Source organism: Pungitius pungitius, chromosome 5, assembly GCF_949316345.1.
Source record: "Pungitius pungitius chromosome 5, fPunPun2.1, whole genome shotgun sequence".
In the NCBI taxonomy this organism is placed as follows: domain Eukaryota; kingdom Metazoa; phylum Chordata; class Actinopteri; order Perciformes; family Gasterosteidae; genus Pungitius; species Pungitius pungitius.
The window spans coordinates 76,948-94,381 of NC_084904.1; the positions used below are offsets into that span (position 1 = coordinate 76,948).

At 41.5% G+C, this 17,434-nt stretch overlaps 3 protein-coding genes across 4 annotated transcripts; 2 read left to right on the forward strand and 1 right to left on the reverse strand.

Annotated features, from left to right (window-relative positions):
* Positions 1-5,677: 5,677 nt before the first annotated feature.
* On the forward strand, positions 5,678-8,816 carry sftpbb (surfactant protein Bb). The gene is made up of 11 exons (XM_037482985.2): positions 5,678-5,832; positions 6,017-6,051; positions 6,298-6,372; positions 6,669-6,791; positions 6,895-7,023; positions 7,128-7,208; positions 7,292-7,475; positions 7,582-7,724; positions 7,800-7,880; positions 8,013-8,123; positions 8,373-8,816. The coding sequence occupies exons 1-11, from the start codon at positions 5,781-5,783 to the stop codon at positions 8,409-8,411; spliced, it is 1,053 nt and encodes a 350-aa protein (XP_037338882.2). The 5' UTR covers positions 5,678-5,780; the 3' UTR covers positions 8,412-8,816.
* Positions 8,817-8,871: 55 nt separating this feature from the next.
* On the reverse strand, positions 8,872-13,763 carry usp39 (ubiquitin specific peptidase 39). Its single transcript, XM_062562222.1, has 13 exons — positions 13,551-13,763; positions 13,149-13,227; positions 12,940-13,038; positions 12,723-12,855; positions 12,446-12,598; positions 12,134-12,359; positions 11,952-12,026; positions 11,638-11,705; positions 11,074-11,262; positions 9,870-10,012; positions 9,608-9,743; positions 9,386-9,472; positions 8,872-9,077 (listed from the first exon to the last, which is right to left on the reverse strand). Exons 1-13 carry the CDS (start codon positions 13,621-13,623, stop codon positions 9,024-9,026), a joined length of 1,515 nt encoding a protein of 504 aa, XP_062418206.1. The 5' UTR covers positions 13,624-13,763; the 3' UTR covers positions 8,872-9,023.
* Positions 13,764-14,013: 250 nt separating this feature from the next.
* On the forward strand, positions 14,014-16,897 carry c5h2orf68 (chromosome 5 C2orf68 homolog). 2 transcript variants are annotated; one of them, XM_037482986.2, is made up of 4 exons: positions 14,014-14,208; positions 14,823-14,956; positions 15,038-15,189; positions 15,281-16,890. In XM_037482986.2, exons 1-4 carry the CDS (start codon positions 14,099-14,101, stop codon positions 15,401-15,403), a joined length of 519 nt encoding a protein of 172 aa, XP_037338883.1. In that variant the 5' UTR covers positions 14,014-14,098; the 3' UTR covers positions 15,404-16,890. The 2 variants fall into 2 exon arrangements, with proteins under 2 accessions (XP_037338883.1, XP_037338884.1); XM_037482987.2 differs by lacking the exon at positions 14,014-14,208 and adding an exon at positions 14,209-14,317 and having other exon boundaries at positions 15,281-16,897.
* The last annotated feature ends 537 nt before the right edge of the window (positions 16,898-17,434 follow it).

Genomic DNA, 17,434 nt, shown 5'->3' on the forward strand with positions numbered 1-17,434 from the left:
TGTTATTATTCACACTGCTCCCTCAGTATTATGTCCACTTGCAGTTCACGGTTTTACCCGTTCAGTTCAAAAAAGGAGCCACGTTGGTGTTCGTGGACAAGGTGGAGTCACGTGTGTCAGGATGTTACTCACGTCGTGTAGTGGCGTGGGAGGGAGAGGGGGAGAAAGCAGGCGTGCTGCACGTCACGGGCTGTAGAGGCTGTCGTTGTTCGCTGGCGCGGTGAAGCGCGGTGAAGCCTTTGGTTGGTGACGAGCTAATAAAGTTGCTAAAGTTAGCTAAACACTTCACTAGCTAGCGAGGAGACCCCGCCTAGCACCCCACGAGCTATACTTTACCGCGGCGACGGACGATCTCCAACGCCGGAGGTGTAGACGCTCGTCCATCACACGGCCACTCCGACAGTCATCCTTCCTCGACACGGACCCTGAACTTAACTTGGTGCTAAACTTGCGATTAGCTGACATCCTACCGTCTCGCTTCCTCAATCACAGGTGTCCTTCCCGGGCTCCGCCAGCAGCTCAATGACGTCACGCCCCCGGTTTAAGTCCAGCATACGGGGAGTAGCCTCGTTAGCGGTTTAGCTAGCTAGCACTTATCGCTCTCCCATGTCCCACATATCTAACCGTCCTGCCTCCACATTACTTACGGTCTGCTCATCCCGGGTCTCCGTCCCAACTCACGACACGCACGTCCATGTACGGTTAGCTAAACACGGTTAAACCTACACGTCCCTGCGCAGTGGATGACTCCTGAGCTGCGTCTTCATGTCCATCGATCACCAGCTGGTCGCTAATGAGCTCACAGCGAAAAGAGCGAAGAGATTTACACAAAATCCACACCTCAAACAAATGCTTCCTGGAGCAAAACTAATTGGAGTAGCCAAAAAAATAACAATAACAGCATTTTGAGAGACACAAGACTCTACCGAACGCATGAGTGTAGTTTTATGTTTCTATGTGTTTTAAAACCGCTCAAACAGCCGTGTACCGTCGACGTACCGTCTGTGTGCTTTTTTACAGTTTTTTTCTATTGCTAAACGACAGTGAGCACAACTGGAACTACAGTCTGCACTACCAACAGTCATCTGAGCTAAACAGTTCACATCACCTGCAAAACTCACTCCAAGCAACATAACTCTTAACACATGGCTCAAAACAGGCTCAGTGCAGCCAAACACTATGCACAACCCTCACTGAGATAACACACACTGTCACTCAGAACACACTGAGAGTAAAAACACTAGCATCAAACACCAATACAGAAAATACTACATTTTCATCTTTACAGTTTGAACAATTTCAGTGACTTCATAGAAAGTAATATTTTCTTCAATGAAAAGATTGACATTCTTTCACATGATTTATTTTATTTACATTTTTAGAACATAACAATTCTTTAAGGTAAATGAAAATTAGCAGTTTGCTTCAATAGTCTGTACTGTAATTTACAGAATAACAAATAATTGAGGGGCTAATCTTGCCTCTCTCTAGCATCAGGCCACAGGTTTTCGTCAACATCACATCTAATGTTCTCTCTTGCCATGCACCTGGGGAAGAACCTTCTGGAGTGCCTTATCCATCCCTGGCAGTCCTCTGGACTTGTGGCCTCACATCCGGCACGCATGGCTTCCAAAAGAGACATTTGGTCATGTGGGTGGTGATCAAACACTTTCCACCTCCAGGCAGAGAAAAACTCCTCTATTGGGTTGAGGAAGGGTGAATATGCAGGCAGGTACAAAACCATAAATCTGCGATGTGCTGCAAACCAATCTGTGACAGCTGCAGAGTGGTGAAAAGCAACGTTATCGCAAACTATGACAAAAACTTGGGGGTTTCTTACTGGCTCCCCCTGTTCTGCTGGCACTAGCTGAGCATAGAGCTGTTCTAGGAAAGCTATAAGCCTTTCTGTGTTGTATGAGCCAATGAGTGGTGTGTTGAGAAGCAAACCATCATTGGCCATTGCAGCACACATGGTTATATTTCCCCCCTTTTGGCCTGGAACCTCCACAGTGGCCCTTTGACCTATAACATTCCTTCCTCTGCGCCGTGTTTTGGCAAGGTTAAATCCAGCTTCATCGATAAATACAAATGAATGTGATGTTTCCAGTGCTTCCACCTCCATTACTCTCTGAAAAACAGTAAGTGCACAGTTTACGTAACTGTAGTAATGCTAGTGGTTTTTTTACTGTAAATATTTTTACAGTAATAGCTGTGTATGTAACCTCAGACGTCTTACCTGGACATATTGGTATCTTTGCTCTTTTACCCGTTCACTGTTCCTCTCGAACGGTACAGTGTATAACTGTTTCATTGTAACTTGGTGTTTCTGTAGGACTCGAGCAATAGTTGTTGTGCTGACAGAATTAACATTTTCAAATATATCATTATCAGCCAGCACTCTATCTTGAATCTCCCGCAGTTTTATTGCATTGTTGACAACAACCATGTCAACAATAGCATTTTCCTGCGCATCTGAAAATATTTTTGCTCTTCCTCCTGTTGGGGGCAGCCTTTGGGTCCTGTTGTAAAAATATATTTTACAGTCAAACTTACTGTAATATATATTTGTGTAAATATTCCATAATTGCAATACAAAATAAATTCCTGTAATGTTTTCATTTACTGTAAGGTGTAACTCTCACCTGTTTGTATGATGGAAAATTCGCATTACAGATGCCACTGTGGATCTTTGCAGATTGGGTTGCACCCTCAACCCTGCCTCTCTCAATGAGAGACCATGGTTCACGACATGGTCTATAAGTGTAGCCCTTATTTCATCTGAAATAACAGCTCTTTGTCTTCTTTGTCTCCCTCCACCAACCCGTCTTCCTTGTTCCATTTCCAAAATTAGTCTTTCTGAGCTTTACCTGTGTATATATATATATATATATATATATTTTGTGTGTGTTCACTAACAAGTCTAAAACAAGACACCTGCTTAGCCTTTCAGCTGAAATTGCAATCAGCAGTGTTTGAAAGGCACAAGGCTGAAATCTATTCTGTTTTGAATGTGTGGTTCACAGTTTTGACAGCAGTGTGTTAGCATTTGAACAAAGTGCTGTAAATCCACAGTGTTGTGCAGGTTGTGGTTAAAGTCATGGGATAAGTGTGTAGAGTTTTGAAAACTGTGTTCAAGCAATGAAAAATGAACTAGAGTTTGGTCCACATGAGCTGCTGCTGTGCAGACTGTAGTTAGAGTTTTGCACATGTAGTTCCAGTTGTGCTCACTGTCGTTTAGCAATCGAAAAAAACTGTAAATGTCGGCAGATTTGTATGGAAGCTTATCGGGCTCGGGGCAGACTTTTTTTTTTTACTGGATCCTGACACGGCTTCACTCTGCCTCGCTCTAAGAAAACCCAATACACACTCATGTAAAACTCAGAAACGGACCCCAAAACTAATAAAACATAATTAGTGATTATGAAAAAATTATAATAGATATCAACAAGCTGTTTTTTTAATAAAATTGTTAAGACTTGTGTCAACATTTTAAAGTTTAAATGCTGTCTCTAGCTGAAGGATTAGAAAAGCTGAAAAAGTTTAAAGTTGAACAAGTTTTGAGAGGATTTGAAAATGTAATCCATTGGAAACCATGTTAAAAAGGTTGATGATTTTAATTTATATTAATTCAATTATAAGAGCTAAAAAGCTGAAAAGTCATAGCACCCCTCTCCTGAAGGAGCTGAACATTTTAATAATTGAATGGTCTTAATAGCTGAAAGTGTAAAGGAGTTGAAAGGTGCGGCGGAAGAAATAGAATAAGTAGAATAACGAATAGAAGAACAATACTTGGAATGCATTAAAGTACAAAAATATATATTCCACAACAAACACCACGACACAACAGCTTGTGATACATAAACAATATGTAACACTAATAAGTGTACATTTACAAAATGACCCTGCCAAACTGCATGCTGGGTACAGCTCACGACAAGAAGTAACAGTTGCTGCATGTAACACAGATAAGAGCAATACAGGAGAAACAAGAGAGACCAGAGAGGCACCAACACAACTTGTGTCCAAGATAGGAGCTGTGTCTGTTTGGAGGGTTTTTGGTTTTGGAAAATCCAAGTAAGTTAGATCAGGAAACAAATTAGTGCAAAGTTTCTCGAACCCAGGGAATTGCCTCTGGTGGCAACATTAGCAGATGCAACAAGCTAACACGCTAACAAGTTAACTCGATAACTAGCTAACTCGATGGCCAGTTGTGAGCCAGTAGGTCAGCCGGTCCTTTTCGGGGTATTTAATTAATGTGTTTACTTGAAAAAGTAATACCGTCACAATCTTTCAAAATTTTTGGCCCTACCGCCCAGCCCTAAATTAAAATACACATTTTATCTCCTTATTTCCGTTCATGATCATTTCCTGCTCGTCAGCGGTGAAAAAAGACGCCCTTCCTTAAAGTTTATTTGCCCTTGTACTGTTAAAGAATCCTGGTTTCGGGGATTGACTCTTCCGCCTACAAGTAGGACACCGCGCGTGATTATCCTGCTGACTGGCATCTGGTTCAAACAAACAAGTTTCAGTTGTCTGTTTGAGAGCGGATCAGCCCTTGATTAACCAGCATTGCCTGACAACAATCATCTCGGTAATTGGCACTGACTAATCGGACATTTAATTGACTTACGAGGAATAGGGCTCTGGTTTTGTTCTGTGAATCATAATTTGTTGACTAGAACAGCATGTAATGTTAATGTATGTCATTGTCTGTTTATCCGTATGATTTCATAGTTCCTGAACACGCCTACTGCCTGCGTGCGCACATATCTGCACATACACAAGAATTTTGTCGTTTTGATTTTTTGACGTTTTGTTTTTCTTTCCACACTGCAGATGGAATGTGAGTTATGTTGTTTTTTCACATTCTGTTTTGCCTTACCGGCAGTCCAAACCTTTTTTAAGAAGTATAAAGTGATACATGACATGTTTGCTTTCACAAGAATTAAAAATAACTTGCTAATTCAGGGACAAACACTTGTGAAGTATCATTCTAATAGTTGTAATAAATGGAAATATGGTTTATATCTCTGCTCTTAGAATGCTCCCAAGATTAGAACCCTGCAAATTTGAAAGTCTTTCCTGGTGAATTCAGTTTTTTTTCAATAATCGTAAATTGTTCATCTGTTAACATTCAAAGAATTAATTTATTTTAGCTTTGTTTTTGTTGCACATTTGGCACTGCCAACTGTATATCTCAGTGGTAAACGCCTTTACATGTACAGGTTGATTCCTTATGGATTTTGTATGATTAAAATGATTACTAGAAATTATGCAAAAGAATATTCATAGCGTATAATATTGACCTAAACATGATTGGTGTATCCATTTGTCGTGTGGTTCTCAAACGTTTTATGTTAAGACATTGAAAGAACCCCCACTGAATTAATTGCATTATAATGTTGTAATTTGTTTAATGTGTATAACTTAGTTATGCACATGGCTCAACTGATGTACTACAATCAAAATACAGAATTGAGTGGCATAGTGATACTTCCTTCTTCCGTGACATTCCTTGGCTTTAGGATTCATTCCTGTAGCACATTATCTGTGCGCGATAACGAGTGCGCATACTGCCCCCTGCTGCCCTGACGAAGCAACTACTAACTGTAACCGGTCGAGTGCACGAGGAAGCGCACACTCCGAAGCAGCAGGTGGCGCTGCTGCGCCCACGGGACGCACACGAGATGCGCTGCTTGCTAACCGCCAAGAAGAAGAAGAACAGCGGCGCACGGACCTTATGATCGATGGTAATTATTGACCTTAAGCCTTGAACCACCATGGCAGCATCTGGCCTCATCCTCGGGATCCTCGCGCTGTCTCTGAGTCCCGGTAAGATGGACATTTACTGCGGACGGCTTTGACGTCTGTCTCGCTGTCCCCCGACGATACGTTATTCATTCTGTTGTCAAAGATCAGGTTATTGTTATTTATGGCATTGAAAACACGGATGTGACGCTATCTATCGGGTGCGGACCAGTGCGTAAATCATTTAAACGTGTTCTCTGTTTTAAAGGAGACCCGTTTTCAATCATCAAACAGAAGCCACTGGTAAGCCTGTCTTTTGTCTTATGGCCGTTTCGTTACAATGAGCATCGTACCAATATTATATTAATAGCAATAATACAACACACAGTGTTTACACTGGACTGTGCAAGAACAATGTCTCGTTTAAAAACCTTTGTGTGTAAAATAGTTACAGTCACTTTGATTCAGCAACAAGGATTTCTGTACAATAGCTCTTACAAAGGTAAGACATATAATATAAATGGTCTCCCCGTGTCCCCTGTGCACTAGACCGTAGACGTGTGTTCAGAGTGCAGCCAGTTCATCCAGCTCTCTGCCAACATGATTTCCAGCAGGGATGCTAAGGTGAGGATGATGATGCTCGAGTCTCACTGCACTTTCCCTTCCCTTTGCTCACCACTTCTGCTGCTGGCTTTGAGGAATTGGTTAATGGGACACTGGCACACATTTTAAGAAGACATTAAAAGAGAGAGAGGCCGATCTTGGAATATCAGGCCGTTGAAATGTGGCATCGCTAAAGTTTACATCTGTCAAGTTATTTTGTAGGTGCTTGCTTGTGCTGTTACGTTACACTTTGCCAAGAGGACACTCTGTATACTAGCCACAATGTGGACTATGCATTTACTACTCTGCCTTTGCAGGAGACTGTGTATAAAACCCTGCATTCCCTGTGCCAACGCCTCCCGAGAGAACAGGCGTCAGAGTGCGATTCACAGGTGAAAGTGTATTTGCCGAAAGTCCTGCAGCAGACACCCGGTCACCTGGTAAGCTTACCTGCTATATATACATTTTTTTACTGACGCAGGGAAAATGAATGTACTCTTTGGCCTTCATGGATCACCTTTTAAAGATGGATGTTTTTTTTAGAAATCTGGAGAAACCTGCGTAGTTTTTGGACTTTGTGCTGCCCACAAGGAGGAAGTGATGGAAACTCTGCACCGCGCCACCAACACAGACGTGTCGGTCTCTGCACTCAGCTCCGCCTCCAAAACACAGGTTTGTGTGAGAAAGCAGAAGTTGTTATGAAATGAAAATTCCAATAAAATGTATTTTTCTACTTCAAATGTCCTGGTTTTCACGGTTTCTCTCTCTTTCTCCAGGGTCAGTTTAACCCAGCATGCACCCTGTGCTTGTATTTTATAAAGAAACTGGAGACACTGCTGCCAAAAAATATGACTGAGGTGACCCCTTTTTGTTTGTATTAAATACAGCATGTATCCCTCCATACACATCGCATCACGTGAATATCTTCTCTGCCCCGCAGGATGCTTTGGTGAAAGTCATGGGAGAGGTCTGTTATCTCCTCCCACAGAGCTACAAGGACCAATGTAATGATTTTGTTGAAAAATATGGCGTGCAGATAGTGGAATTCCTCTTATTGTCCGCTGCACCTCACACAATATGTAGCCTTCTGCACGTCTGCTTGTTCAAGGAGCAGCCCGTTCCAGGTCAGTCACATGTTCATAGTTGGTACATTTGGCCAGTATTTTCTCAAAGTTTTGACAAGAAAATCAACTCTGCACCAACATGTCTGACGCTCTGCCCCTCCCTCAGAGTTGTTCCTCCCCTCGGATTGTGACTTTTGTCGCACGCTGGCTGCCCTGAGCCGACTACACCTCGGTCTCAACTCCACCCAATCGCAGACTTCCTCTTTCCTGCAGTCTGTGTGCGTCAATCACCCCAACGCCATCCCCAAGGTCTGACACTCACTCTAAATATCCCTCAGCCTGTCCCTCAATCCTTGTTCATTTTCTAAAATATGCTCTTTTTAGTGTGGGGCTTTCACCAAAGTCTACGGCTCCAGACTGCAGAAGGTTTTGGGAAACCAGATGGACGGCCCAGATGCTTGTGAAGTAAGATTCAACCCATTTACAGAGACAAAGAAAAACAAACCTTGATGATTTGCCCGCAGTAAATGGTGGACACTGATCGCAACGAAGCCCTTTGAATGCTCACAAACTCATTTTGGCCCACTCGTCCTGCAGAGAGCGGATCTGTGTGTTGCTGCAAAGAATTTGGAGCCGCTGGGAACGAATCATTGTACCTGGGGGCCGAGCTACTGGTGCAAAGACATTCAAACTGCTCAAAAGTGTGGCGTAAGTTAAATTCAGGATTTCAGCGTGCCGCATGTTCAATGTATTTCAAGGAAAGTCATATTAAAGTCAACTTTGAGGTCGTTTTAGTGTATTTTGAACAATTCTTGCAAAGCTTACTGCATTCACAGAATCACAACGGTGTGCAACAGACACCACAATTCATGGTTTCCCTTCCCTTAAAATAGTTTCAAGTTTGAATATGATTTTGCAAATTCTATTTGTTTCACATCCTATTTCTGTTATCTGCAGAACCAGGCCTTCTGTGAGAAGTACATGTGGAAGGAGTGAACACGACGGACATCTGCATTTGCGTCCTGCTTCTGCCCCCCCCCCCGTCGTGACACTGACAGCATGTGGGCATAGAAATAACCGCTTTCTTTTTACAGAGCTACTGCACTGATCAAATCTTTTGTCTTTTGAAATTAATGCTGTACGCTATTTTGTTCAATAAGCTTAAATGTTTATCCAGAAATGATTAAATTTGTGTCAAGTAACAAAACAGGATGGGATTGAGTCTGACACATCAGTGTCTGGTATTCCAGTTCAGTGAGTAGTGATATTCTGTAGATTGCAAAAAAAGATGAATTACATGAGACTATTGTGTAATTTTATGATCCAATCATCCTATGAGCCGTGGTAAATTAGCACACGCAACAAACTGCTAAACCTTCATTAAAATTCAATAAACAGACACTCGTTTCCTGGAGTTTTTTTTATTTATAAACATCCAAATGGTAAAAACATAAAAACAGTGGAGAAAATCATGAGACTAATTTACATTTGTTTGTTTTTTGAAGGAGTAAAGATGCTCCTTTACCACCAACTTCTTATTCTGTTAACTTGAGTTTTCCCCCAAAATGAGGACACTTCTGGCCATTCAGTGAGGACACGCGTCCTCACTTACACCACAGTGTGGTGGTTTGTGTCATCGTCACTCTCTTGTCTCTTCCAGATCTAGGAGTAAAAACAGGTGTTTCCAAAGAATGTTTTACTTAAAACTGCAACCTGGTTTGAAAAGGATTCAATAGATACAGGTTTTAAAAAGCTACAATATATTTATTTGGAAGCTGATCATATACGTACACGTGGAGTATGGGGCTATTCCTTTTTTCATATCACTACTATTTCTAAATGCAATAAGCCACGCTATGAGTGCCATCAGGTGGAAGGAGATGAATATTTCATCTCTCTGATGCAGAGACAAATGGAACCCCGCCTACGCAAACATGACATTTGTGCTCAGAATGAGTTGGAAGACTTGCCTGGATGTAGGCCTCCGACAGTGTGATCATCTGGGGGAGAATGTCAGTCACCTGCAGATCCTGCATTTCATACCACTTCCCAGTTCCCTGATTAAACAAAACAGGAGATGATTTAAACATTAACACAACCCCTCCCTGGCCAGATCAAATTGGATACATTATTTTGTTTTTAGATACCAATAGCACCAGGAATAATTTCAGCAATATCTGGCCGCAACCTACATGATGCAGAACGTGTATTCTGTATGCTCCTTCAGTGGGTTTCCCATCGTGCACTACGTTGGCAACAAGGTCGTAGGTTGTGTTTTTCTCTGTAAGTTGAGCTTCTTCTGTCAAGTACTCACGGAGGTCTACATTTCTGTCAAAGAAATTCATATGGAAAGTATACAATAGTCAAAAAACAACCATTCATTTCTAGACATGCACTTCATGGTTCTGTTAAGCACTTTGATCAATGCTATCAAAGTATTTAAACAACACTTACGTGATGGGGAAATTGACAATTGTAGGGTTCTTTTCTACAAAGAAGTTGTTCTTGGTGAATCTTTTGATGCAAAAGACAAGGTACGGAGGCAGTTTGGTCAGCTGGAACCTTTTGAGAAAATTCTCTTTGTAGGTTTTGTACTCCTGGATGCAAATGAGACAGGAGAACATGCACTGGAGCTCAGTAGAACCCAAACAAACAGGACAACGCATGGCGCAGATTGCAGGTGGGGCTTGTTGCCCTAAGCATCTTTTGCAAACCACGGCTGTATTTAAACAGATCACAGTGGTCACTTTAAAGACAAAATCATGGCTTTTTTTTTAATTTACTGTGTTGTTAAATGGGTACAGAGTCCGACAGGTTGGTTTTCAAGATCTTTTTTGAGGGAATTACCAAAAATGACACCCAAAGGACCACATAGTAATTTGGGGTTAGGACATGTGCTGCTCAAAGGGAGTAGTGTAAGAGCAAATTGAAGAGAACAGGTATAAATGTGATTCAGGTGTACCTGGTTAGATTATCTGACAGACAGTTCATTACAACAATGTGTTATTTTCTGGTGTTTTATCTGTCCAAAGTAGCTGTGGTTTACATTTTTTACACCCTGAAGCCCCCCCCCCCCCCCAAGGCCTGACTCTGTCGAAATGTATTTGGGCCAAAAGTATTCAAGCCTTCTGTTTAGATTTCTGCTTTGCAACATTGCTTCAAATAATGTATCCTGCATTTCATACTGGACGGAATAATCTTTATTATAACACAGGTAGATGAAATCCAGCGTTCTGATTGGTAGGGAGTGAGTCCGGGGGGGTATTATTCAGCGATAATGTACAGTTGCTGTTCTCATTTACCCCCGCTTGTGCCACATTACTGCGCACTCAAAGTAACACGTTAGATTTTGCGCGAGGTGAAAGAATGAGATGGTGGGGGGGGGCCCGATGACGTTTACATGCACGTACTGGGACTATTTTCTCAAGGCTACTGAAATGCGATACACAACGTTTAGTGGCTACAACTATTTTGTGCTGAAAAGCAGCTATTTATAATTTCTCTGGTAACCGTATTATAAAAGCAATAAGGTACTTGAGGCAGAACTTTATCTTCAATAATGCAACGGTTCGCATTGGGCCAAATAACACGGGCGATCTGTTCCATTATTGGACGATAAAGTACAGCCTCTCGTAGCTCATTGCTTAAATAGACTTACCTTCTCTGTGTTGCCATTGAACTTTCCCAGGATGTTGAAGAGAGGGACTTGCGGGATAATGAGCTGCTCCTTCTCATCCTTGTAAAGTGGAGCTGTTGGGAGGTCGAGGGTTAGGAACAGGAAAGTGGACTCGGACATCTGCTCCTGGTACTCCTCCGTCACAAGCAAGGCCTGTTTCTCTTCTGGTGTCTGGGAAATAAACACAAATTGGACTTCAAATCATGTATCACAGGGATTCAACTCACAGTACACACCGTAAACCATTAATTGTCCGATAAATTCCAAGTTATGTAAAAATAGAGAATAGTCTTTTACCATTTGCATTGCACTAAAATATTACATGTGAGGAGAATTCTGTTCCGTCTCAGGTTGCTTTTCATTTGAAACGCTTCAAAGTTCATGAGAAAGTATTCAGGTAAAATAAAATCTTGATCAAAGGAAAAGTAGCTTATCAAAGTATTATTATTAGATTACAAAACTGGTTCAAGACTATAGAGCTACTCCAATAACAAGGTTGATCATATTCTAGATGGCAAAAAACTACTTAACAAGCAGAACACTCACTAAATCGGGATGTGGCAGTTTCTTGGAGAAGATCCGCATGGAGCCTTGAAATGCTTTTGCGATGATTGCTTAGAGAAAAATGTGGACAGAGGTTAATTCACTTAAAACATTTGACACGCTGAAATTAAATTTTACTATAGAGAAATATCATTTAACTTAGGTGAAAAAGTAGGTCATTGTTTTTTTCTTCACCTCAGAAACATTTATAATTAACGTACCACTATCTAAATATCACATGAAGGACTTGTATCATTGTGTGTCGTTAGGACTCATGGATTGGGGATTAATTGAAATGGATTTTCTTTTTGGCTCACATTTTTTTTTCTTTGTGCCTCCAAGAGCACCATGCAGAGCATTCAGGAACCACGTCATGAAGTCCACGGCATCTCCTGCAGAACAGAGAACCATCAATCGGCATCACAGCCTAGTTTGCAGAGAGTTGCATGTGTACAGTACTGTACAGTAATGTTTCTGTTTCAGGGAACCAAAGCATTACCTTGCTTAGTAATTTGGAAGTTCTTCTTGCTGCACAGCACTACAGCCTGCAGCATCTCATGGGGAGAAACATGAGCCTTGAAGTTTCTTGGATTCCAAAGTTTGCGCATTAGTTCACCAAACCTCTGCACCAAAAGGAACATGATGTCCCCCGGTGGCCGGCGGATTCCCCTGTAGTTTTCCTCCTCCAGAAAGTAGTTTCGCAATGGCGGAACATTGGAAAAAGCCTTGATAAGAGAGGCACACATGAAATGGTTGCGATAGATTCACACCTTTATGACAAAAGTCCAAAGACGGTGGCAGCTATTCATACCTGGAGGACCACATTGGCATAGTCATTGGCTTTGATGTTGTTCAGCCCTACAATGCCTGGCAGGTAGGTTGTGCCATCGTAGGCTCGGTAGAGTTTTCCCTGCTTGTCCAGACCTGCAATGTGGTGCTTGGTGAACGTTGGTTTCAGCACATACTGTGGAGAAAATTAGAGTAGATTACAAGCTTACAGTACATTATTTTGGAAACAACACCTCAACATTGACAAAGTGATATTGAAAGGTATAATAAAGACATGCCATCGTGATGACTTCCCCTACCGTGATGTCTTCTAGTGAAGAGTCAATGATCTCGTAGTTGTCTGGCAGACAGTAAAACTTGAGAGTGTGGAGATTGAGGAACACGTGATGGGTGAACTGCACACTGTGAGTGTAGGCATGGGACTTCAAACCTCTACCTACAAGGACGCACACACATTCATTTGCATACAAGGACAACATGGTCGTTGATTCCCTGGTTGAAAGTCAGATCGTTCACCTACCTTGAAAGTATTTCCCACATATAAGGCAGGCATAGACATTGATGTGGGAGAGAGAGATGGAGCAAAGTTTCTCAAAGTCAAAGTCCAGCACACTCCTGGTGGATAAAAAGAAAAGCCAGGGAATCAGCTGAAGAGCTAATGAAGAGGACATCGCTAACTAGCATTTAGCACAGACATTAGCAATGCGCAGTAAACATTAACATGCCTGTTTATGGTGTCAAGGTAAGGACAGTGGCGGCTTCTCCGGTCTTCGGTTGCACGTCCTCGGCCTATTTTGGCTGCCACTGCAAAATCGAGTAAAATAAAACAAACAAGAGTCGGATCAGATTGTGTTTAACCGTTGAATCGTTAGCTAACACGTTAGCTAAACTAGCTAACACAACAGTCAGGTTGTTGTTGAATGATGAAACATTTAAAAGCGGTTCGTTTATTTTAGCCAAATCAATATTTACACCGTAGTGGTCCTTGTTGGCCTACGGGTGACTGGACAGACCCGGGAATAAGACTGAAATAACTTGCATCTAACGTTAGCTCCTAGTAACATTAGCAGTAGCACGCTACCTGCTAGTCAAACGTAGCTTGTAGCAGTAAATAAACGCAACTTTACCTCTGCCTTCTTCCTCCTCGTCATCATCATCCTCCACTTCAGCCTCCCTTTCTCGCTTCAAAGAAATCATCATAGCAGTTAACTTGCCAGAGCAAAGTCAAAATAACGAGGTAGGCACAGCTTTATTTGGAAGAAATGAATGGCTCAAGCACCGAGCGTGTCGAAACTCGCGGTGGTTCAGCGGCTGTACGTCGAACTGCCAAATAAGAGACAAAAAAGTAGCCCGGAGTTTAGTCACATTCGCGATTGAACTGCTCAAACCCAACTCAATAACTAACGTGATCACTTCTTTATATTAAATTTATAACTAGTTTTTTTAATATTTAATTTGTGTAAACGCTCGGTTTGAGCTTGTTTAAGGATTTATTTTTCTGTAAACAGTGTGTCTTTTTTTATTCGTTTGTAAACTCCGGAAATGTTACATTTGGACAACCGTTTACCATTAGCTAGCATGTAACTTAAGCTTTTTGTCATTGGTGTCTGTGGATCTGCTTGTTGCCATCATAAGATCACACATACTGTCGCCGTAGTGGAACGATTTGTTAAAAATGGATATTTTAGGAGACGATGAAGCACTTGAGCTGAAATACAAACGTTGCGGCCGCTTGGACATGAGCCACGGCTTCCTGCACCATATCCGGAGGAACCAAATTGCTAGGTGATTTCCTCCCACGACCGTTAGCCGAAGCTAGTAACGTTAGCTTGTTGACCAACTAGGTCCGATCATCCAGTCGCAATCTCCTTGCGATGCAGCTATTCAATTTTGCGTAAGTTCGATGTTGATCTGAGGGGTGAATGAGGGGCCCCAGCGGGCCGGCCAACGTGTCCTCTCACGCTCCAACCGAAAATACGAAGAAAATGTCGCATTGTCCCAAGTTAGGCTTGGTTTCAGTTACCCCACTGGATGCAATATCATATAAATGTTATCTGCAAATTGCCAAAACATTTTTTACAATAATTAAAAAACAGTTGTTTTTTCAAAATGCATTTTACTTACACGATTAATTGATTAACTCTGGCCATGCTTTTTAATGGTAGAAATGGAATAGAAATGTAGTGAAGCATCTTCCTGAATGTGCCTTAGACTTATCGATATTAAACGGTTTTAGTTTTGAGGATCCTGTAAAAAATTCTTTAAAAAATAGCATTACACTATTTGTGTTTAAATAACTGGGTTAGAATGTCAAATGTGTTAAACTGAATGCTTTTTGCATTTTACACATTTTTACACTTCAAAGCAATAACTAAATATTCATTTTGTGGCTTCTCAAGAGATGACTATGATAAAGAGGTGAAGCAAGCCAAAGACGTAAAGCAAGCCAAAGAGCTTCAGCGGCGGAGGAACACCACGACCCCTAGACGACCACGGCGGCCTGATATCCAAGTGTACCATCCTCGATGCAGGCGTAAGCCAGATACACTTCATATACTTCTTTTGCCAAGAGAAAATCCAGGAAAGAATATAAACGTGTATGCACATTCTCCAGATGGATCAGACCCGGGGGCCGGTGCTGAGGCTGAAGAGTCTAATGAGAGTGGGTCAAGCACAGAGACCGAGACAGAGACCCATGGTGCTGAACTCTTCTGGCTCGACTACCAGGCGGACTCCGGTGCAATCAGCTCTTTTCTGGTGCACAAGGTTAATGAAGAGTCTTTTGACGGATGTTTTATAACTCCTTGATTTATTTGACTTTGTTTCTAATTACCTTATGTTCTCTCGGTTTCTACAGGAGGATAACCCTGAGAAGGTGGTGGATCGTGTTGCAGAGAAGAACATCCTGGATTCAGCCATGAAGGCAGCTCTAGAAGCTCGAATTCGGAAGGAAATCGATGAAAGAGACAGCAAACGTTGAGTGATATTCTCAAGCAGTTGACCATGATGACAGGGACATTTGGCAAAGAGGAGCTATACTTCATTTGCAGTTCTGAACCTCTACACAGCAGAAACGCTGCTGTCAGTATTGGGAACACAATGAGGACTTTAGGATCAGGTACAGTGACTATCAGCAGAGGTCCAACTTTATGACCGCTAACTAATGTTTTTTAAGGAGAAGGAATAGCACTTCTCAAAGAAGGTAGGATCGGGAGTTAACTGTATTTACATTTGTTCAAACCTTGTTTCGTTACCTCACACCCACATTCATAGGTTTAAGGACACATTTTCTACACCTTCAAGTCGATTGGACTTTGTTGCTTTCTAACAGTTAAATTCAGAAAATGAGTGAGGACAGAGAGCACTGTTAACTTCTCTCTGTTAAACACCTCCTGTGTTGCTTTTGTTTACAAAGACCTTGTTTTTATAAAGAGATGAATACTTTTGTAAGCTATACTGCTGGGAACAGAACATCGGTCTCAGTGATTCAATGGATAGAAATGTGAGAACACAGTTTTGTTTGCGTTTTGTTTGTGTTTATGTGGCAACTGTGTTTCATTTTTTGAAGTATTCTAATTTATTTTAGATTTTGAAAATGTTTATTTTTGATACTAAATATATTTTGATGATTCTTTATGTACAAAATGAATGTCACCTACATGTATATAAAATACATTTATTACTTTCCAATTGTGTCTGGATGTGGACTTGTTGACTTGAACAGCCATAAAAGTTGGTTGTTAGTGTCTCGATGTGTTGTAAAAACTCTCAATTGTTGGTAATTTGACATTTATCACTTCTATTCTGAAATATACATACTGTATAGTATTGGGAATACAACAAAATACTATATAGAATAGTTGGCTGACAGTGTTTCACACCATGTCCCCAGCAGGTGGCAGTATGAATCAGCATTGCAGGACTATTTGCTGTGTCTCAACTTTTCTTTTAATCGCTTGTCAATTTTAACGGTATAAATTAACTGCAGAACTAATTCTTGGAAATCTATTTTGATATCAGCTATCAAAATTAAAATATCATTGCTTTACCTTCAACCTAGTGGAGTGCTTTTTGTTTAAAACCTGTTTTCCATGCAGGTGCAAACCAGCAAGTTAGAACCAGCCAGGGGTGTGAATTGGTGAAAAAGACAAGCCTTTCATCTACAACAAAAGGGATTCACTGACAGAACTACCTGGGGACACAGAGATTAAAAAACAATTTCTTTAAAATGACAGGAATCCCCATTAAAACATAGCTACCAGCAGTTGTGCCTGAGGTAAATGTCATGCTGTCTCATCAGATTTGGCTGACATACAGGGGGAAACACGAAGTTCCGCCACCATCGCACGCTATGGTAAAAAGTTGACAAATGGTTAGACAAGCTGTCGATCCACTGTAGAGTAGGGGATTAAATAATTGTTTTCATGAATGGATAAAAATATGCAAACCTCACCCCATGACCACATGGCAGGCCAAGTTGCCATGGTGTTATGCAAAGCTTAGTCAATGAGGCGGGGCCTCTGCTCCGCTATTGGTGGAACAGAGACACTCCCCTTTAGGTTCACTACACCCTCCTGCAGCTCACTTGTCATCTTGCAGTCAGCATGTGACCGTGGTTATTAGAGGGGAGACACATTGCCTTGTCAACAGATTATCTCCAGTTTCACCAGGTCTCTATTTGTGGAGAATGACCCAATCACAGCTCACACCTTCACACTCCCCCCTAACCCTCATTAATAATGATGTGTAACACATATGTCAGGGAAGGACTTGCGTAATGTATGACATTACGCAACTAAGGGAACCTGAACATGTATGCTACCTGTCGTGGCAAGCAGTTGGTTATGTATGGCAATATTGCACAATATGTTATACCTTACATGAACTCTTTTCATTGAGATGTGTGCTTGGACGAATTGTTCGCATTGATGAAACACTGCACATATACAGATTTACATATTACAGAAAATGTTGAAATCCTGCTGGCAATTCTGTGGAAAGTCTCTGCTTC